A 6,000-nucleotide genomic window follows, 5' to 3' on the forward strand; every position below is an offset into this window, starting at 1 on the left:
CCTGGTGCTGGGAAGCAACAGTACTAACCACTGTGTTAACCTGAACATCTTTGGACTGTGGGGGGAAACCAGGAAACCCATGCAGACATGGGGAGAATGTGCAAACTCCACAGTCATCTGACGGTGGAATTGAACCAGGGTCCCCGTGCTGTAAGGCAACAGTGCTAACTGCTGTGCCACCAGAATGATCTAAAAATACAGATTATATCAGCTTCCAACAACATATCGATTCTGAAATGTCTCCAATTTCCAATCAGTCAAAAATGGTGGCAATCTGACCTGTTCCTGGCCCCAACATTCATTTCAACAATTAAACTATCCAGATCGTATCTTCTGACCTACAATGACAACACAGAACTATTTGTTTTAAAGGAACCAGTATATTGACCGAAAGTGACCACAAGGAGAAACATTCACCTGTTAAAAACTGAGCCAAAGGATCCACCTCTAGGATTGAATTCCATCATGACTGTTTGAGAAAGAGTAATTGGGCAGCTGCTAAACTATTGTTTGCAATATCAAGGATGGCAGCAATCAACTGTGTAACTCATCTGCAAAATGGTATTTTGGCAAAGGGCCGCATGATGGCAATAGCGGCAGGGATCCAGGTTCAATTCCACCCTTGCGCGATTGTGTGTGGAGCTTGCACGTTCTCAAAATATGTCTGTGGGTTCCTTCCAGCAGCCCCAGTTTCCTCGGACAGTCCAAAGCTGCGTGGATGTAATAAACAAGTTCAGGGAGTTAGGCTGTAAGTTAAAAGCCAGGACAGACAGAGTTGTCATCTCTGGTTTGTTGCCAGTGCCACAGTGATAGTGAGGCTAGGAATAGGGAGAGAGTGCAGTTGAACACGTGGCTGCAGGAATGGTGTACGAGGGAGGGCTTCAGGTATTTGGATAATTGGAGTGCACTCTGGGGAAGGTGGGACATGTACAAACAGGACGGGTTGCATCCAAACCAGAGGGGCACCAATATCCTGGGAGGGAGGTTTTCTAGTACTCTTCGGGAGGGTTTAAACTAATTTGGCTGGGGAATGGGAACCGGATTTGTAGTCTAGCAACTAAGGCAGCCGATGTTCAGGACATCAAAGCGTGTAGTGAGGCAGTGGGGAAGGTAACACTGACAAAGGAGAGTAATTGCAGGCACAGATGGGTTGAACTGTGTATACTTCAACGCAAGAAGCATCAGGAATAAGGTGGGTGAATTAAGGCATGGATCGGTATGAGAATGTGAAGCATGGGTTAATAGCTAGAACAAGCCAGAATTAATGGGACACGTTAGTGGAAAATTACAAATAGGGGAGTTGTTATTGAATTTGTGAGCCGACTCATGACTGTAAGCCGAATAGCCTTGAGAAACAAGGAAGATGGCTGGATGACGGAATATGAAACGTGGGAGCCACTTGCAACTATGGCTAAACGCCTGCTGTTTATGCTAAGGCTACTATATACTCATGTGCCAATAGATAACCTCAAAGTCTGTAAAATCATGTATCAAAACTATGGCAATAACAAGTTAATCATGTATTGGATCTATGGCAAAAACAAGTTATGCTTTGTAATGGGGGCAAGCTCAAGTGAATGTAAGGGACAGCCCCTTAAAAAAAATATAAAAAAAGGATGTTTTGAGCAATACTTTGGCACTCTCCGAGGTGGTTCTCCGGTATACCGAGAGAGCTGCCCCGATCGCAATAAAAAATATTCTGAAGTACGGACGTGTTCGAGACTGTTTCTTCCGGACTGAGAGACAAGTGAATTAGAGACGCATTCACAGGTACTTGGGACTACGATGTGGAACCATAGATAGAAGAGGGGCAGAAATGTTTGTTGGAGGTTCCTGGTTCTAGATGATTCAATAAGTTCTTTATTCCAAACAGCAACTGCCACCACTAGTCTCTATTTAGTGTCACTCAGCCAACTTTGTATCCCTTGGTACTTTTCTTTGTTCGGAAGAGATAGGAGAGGTTTTGAACGAGTACTTTTCTTCAGTATTTACGAATCAGGGAGGCCATATTGTTGGAGAGGACAGTGTGAAACAGACTGGTAAGCTCGAGAAGATACTTGTTAGGAAGGAGGATGTGTTGGGCATTTTTCTATGGGAACCAAGAGATGAAATTGCAGAGCCGTTGGCAATGATCTTTTCATCCTCACTATCAACAGGGGTGTTCCCAGGGGATTGGAGAGTGGCGAATGGCGTGCCCCTGTTCAAAAAAGGGAATAGGGATAATCCTGGGAATTACAGGCTAGTTAGTCTTACTTCGGTGGTAGGCAAAGTCATGGAAAGGGAACTGAGGGATAGGATCTCTGAGCATCTGGAAAGACACTGCTTGATTAGGGATAGTCAGCACGGATTTGTGAGGGGTAGGTCTTGCCTCAAGTCTTACTGAATTCTTTGAGGAGGTGGCCAAGCACGTGGATGAAGGTAAAGCAGTGGATGTAGTGGACATGGATTTTAGTAAGGCATCTGAAACGGTTCCCCACAGTAGGCTTATGCAGAACGTAAGGAGGCATGGGATAGTGGAAAGTTTGGCCAACCGATAGAAGTCAGTGTGGTGGTGGATGGCAAATATTCAGCCTGATGCCCAGTTACCAGTGGCGTACCGCAGGGATCAGTTCTGGGTCCTCTGTTTGTGATTTTCATTAATGACTTGGATGAGGGAGTTGAAGGGTGGGTCAGTAAATTTGCAGACGATACGAAGATTGGTGGAGTTGTGGATAGTGAGGGCGGCTGTTGTCGGCTTCAAAGAGATATAGATAGGATGCAGAGCTGGGCTGAGAAGTGGCAGATGGAGTTTAACCCTGAAAAGTGTGAGGTTGTCCATTTTGGAAGGACAGATATGAATGCGGAATACAGGGTTAATGGTAGGATTCTTGGCAATGTGGAGGAGCAGAGAGATCTTGGGGTCTATGTTCATAGATCTTTGAAAGGCTATCGTTCATTCGCAGAGGAATTGAATTTAAGAGCCGTGAAGTGATGATGCAATTGTACAAAACCTTGTTACGGCCACATTTGGAGTACTGTGCGCAGTTCTGGTCGCCTCATTTTAGGAAGGATGTGGAAGCTTTGGAGAAGGTGCAAAGGAGATTTACCAGGATGTTGCCTGGAATGGAGGGTAGGTCTTACGAGGAAAGGTTGAGTGCTAGGCCTTTTCTCATTAGACCGGAGAAGGATGAGGGGCAATTTGATAGAGGTTTATAAGATGATCAGGGGAATAGATAGACAGTCAGAAACTTTTTCCCCGGGTGGAACAAACCATTATAAGGAGACATAAATTTAAGGTGAATGGTGGAAGATATAGGGGGATGTCAGAGGTAGGTTCTTTATCCAGAGAGTAGTGGGGGCATGGAATGTACTGTACTGCCTGTGGAAGTAGTCGAGTCAGAAACATTAGGGACCTTCAAGCGGCTATTGGATAGGTACATGGATTATGGTAGAATGATGGGGTGTAGATTAATTTGTTCTTAATCTAGGACAAAAGTTCGGCACAATATCGTGGGCCAAAGGGCCTGTTCTGTGCTCTATTTTTCTATGTTTTTCTATGCTAGGTGGATTGGCCGTGATCAATGCGTGAGGATACAGGGATGGGGCATGAGAGTGGACCTAGGTGACATGCTCTTTCGGAGGATCGGTGCAGACTCGATGGACTAAATGGGTTCCTTCCGCACTGCAGGAATTCTAGGTCATATCGCAAACACAGCACTGATCAACTGGGTCGGCAACACAAAGGCACTCAACAATCCTACCTGCTGCAGTGCAACAGCTGCAACTGCTGCCTGTTGTTGTAAAGCTGCCGACTGGGTGAGCTGATAGCCTGTAGCTGTTTGAGTGGTGATGCCTGCTGCAGCCAGAGCTGTCTGTTGGGTGTACATGGTCGGAGACGCCCCGAGCAACGATGGCTGAACACCAAGGGCACCTGAAGAAATAAATTCAAAACTTAATGGTAGAGTCTCGCATAATGGTTTGATAGTGTTACAATATTACCAAGACCAAACCATAATCAGAATTTTAAAATGGGAATGATCTGCTGAGTAAGGGAAACCATTGACACAACCTTCCAAAGCAAAATACCACAAAAGCGGGAAATCTGATTTAGAAGCAAATATACTGGAAATACTGAAATGGTCATACAGCTCTTGTGGTTAGAGAAACAGTTAACATTTTACTCTGTTAGGTGCTGCCAAACAGAGTAGTTCCAGCATTTTCTACTTCTATTTCCCACCATTGTTAGTACAGATTTCAGATCTGGACATATGGGTTGTTCTACAAGTTCTGAAGGCGACCAGGTGTTCAGGTAACAGTTGTACACTTTTGAGACTGAAATACATACTACCCAGCTTCATGGAAACATGTACACATAATAATAGCAGGATCGACAAATACTAACCTGGCTGTGTAACTGCAGCAGAAAACTGGGTGGTCCATGGGGGATTCTTCTGTCCTCCAAATTGAGCCATGCTCACAAATTAAGAATCTCACCCTTCGTCTTTTATGAAGTTCAGTTATCCTGGGAGTTAAAAACACAAGACAAGGATTATTTTTACATATATTTGTATTAAATAAATAAGCCAGAAGTCAACGCTACTGAAACTGCTGGCGCCAAGGTGTATATTTATCAATGTCAGAAGAAAAGCGGGACAAGGAGAAAAAAATTAACAGCCCCAAACCCCGATTTAGCTATCCATCCAAGTCAATGAGAGGATATGTAAATCAACACAAACATTTTCCAAATTTCAAGAATTATGCGTCAGGATTGAAAAAAAATCAATTACCCCTAACTTAAATCGGGAAAAAGAATTTGGCTTCGGCATAAAGTACATAATAATCGTGTGGAACGGGAGATGTCCAGGTTCGGGGAAAGGTTCCCGGCCCAGGACAGGGCCCGCGGCCGGCTCCCGGCCCAGGACAGGGCCCGCGGCCGGCTCCCGGCCCAGGACAGGGCCCGCGGCCGGCTCCCGGCCCAGGACAGGGCCCGCGGCCGGCTCCCGGCCCAGGACAGGGCCCGCGGCCGGCTCCCGGCCCAGGACAGGGCCCGCGGCCGGCTCCCGGCCCAGGACAGGGCCCGCGGCCGGCTCCCGGCCCAGGACAGGGCCCGCGGCCGGCTCCCGGCCCAGGACAGGGCCCGCGGCCGGCTCCAGGTTGACATATGAGGCCATCCCGCAGCCCGGGTGCACACCCAGGCCACTGCGGCCTGCTCTCTTGGGTTCGGTCCCAGAAGTTGCGATGCGGTGTAGGTAGCGAGTGCAGCCGCAAGGACACGGAATGCCGACGCCTCGCGGCAGCTAATGCTGCCGAACGAACAGAGCGGTCGTGGAGGCGGCCATGAGGAGAGGAGAGGCCGAGCAACACAAAACAACCCTCACCTCGAGCGGAATGGCCACAGGTGCGTCAAGACGCCTGCAATGCGTCATTACGCCGGGCCCTGCATCGAAGGTTATGTCATCACGCAACCTGCCAACCTCAATGCTGATTCCTCACCAAATCTCGCTTCCTCAGCCTATCTAATTGGAGGCGGAAAGTGGAGACATTATTCAGAGAGTAACCCTCGAACCCCAGTGTAAACCCTCAAACCCCAATGACAACCCCAGTATAAACCCCCAAACCCCAGTATAAGCCCCCCAAACCCCAATGACAACCCCAGTATAAACCCCCCAAACCCCAATGACAACCCCCAAACCCCAGTATAAGCCCCCCAAACCCCAGTGTAAACCCTCAAACCCCAATGACAACACTCAAACCCCAGTGTAAACCCTCAAACCCCAATGACAACACCCAAACCCCAGTGTAAACCCTCAAACCCCAATGACAACACCCAAACCCCAATGACAACCCCAGTATAAACCCCTCAAACCCCAGTGTAAACCCTCAAACCCCAATGAGAACCCCCGAACCCCAGTATAAACCCTCCCAAACCCCAGTGTGAACACTCAAACCCCAGTGTAAATCCCCAAAGACCAGTACAAACACCCAACCACCGGTGTAAACACTCAAAACTCCAGAGTAAAC

The 6,000-nt window shown here is 47.7% G+C and overlaps 1 protein-coding gene across 3 annotated transcripts in view; it reads right to left on the minus strand.

Moving 5' to 3' along the window:
* Nucleotides 1-5,474, minus strand: part of ccar1 (cell division cycle and apoptosis regulator 1) — a 345,705-nt gene extending 340,231 nt beyond the window's left edge. The window contains exons 1-3 of one of the 3 annotated variants that reach the window (XM_038773488.1): nucleotides 5,358-5,474; nucleotides 4,382-4,501; nucleotides 3,741-3,910 (exon numbers count right to left, since the gene is read on the minus strand). In XM_038773488.1, coding sequence (XP_038629416.1) covers nucleotides 3,741-3,910; nucleotides 4,382-4,451 — 240 coding nt within the window. In that variant the 5' untranslated portion in view covers nucleotides 4,452-4,501; nucleotides 5,358-5,474. Of the gene's footprint in view, nucleotides 1-417; nucleotides 711-3,740; nucleotides 3,911-4,381; nucleotides 4,502-5,357 lie in introns of those variants that run through there. The other 2 variants (XM_038773487.1, XM_038773489.1) reach the window with 2 other exon arrangements.
* Nucleotides 5,475-6,000: the final 526 nt, after the last annotated feature.

This window comes from Scyliorhinus canicula, chromosome 16 (assembly GCF_902713615.1).
Source record: "Scyliorhinus canicula chromosome 16, sScyCan1.1, whole genome shotgun sequence".
NCBI classification, from domain to species: domain Eukaryota; kingdom Metazoa; phylum Chordata; class Chondrichthyes; order Carcharhiniformes; family Scyliorhinidae; genus Scyliorhinus; species Scyliorhinus canicula.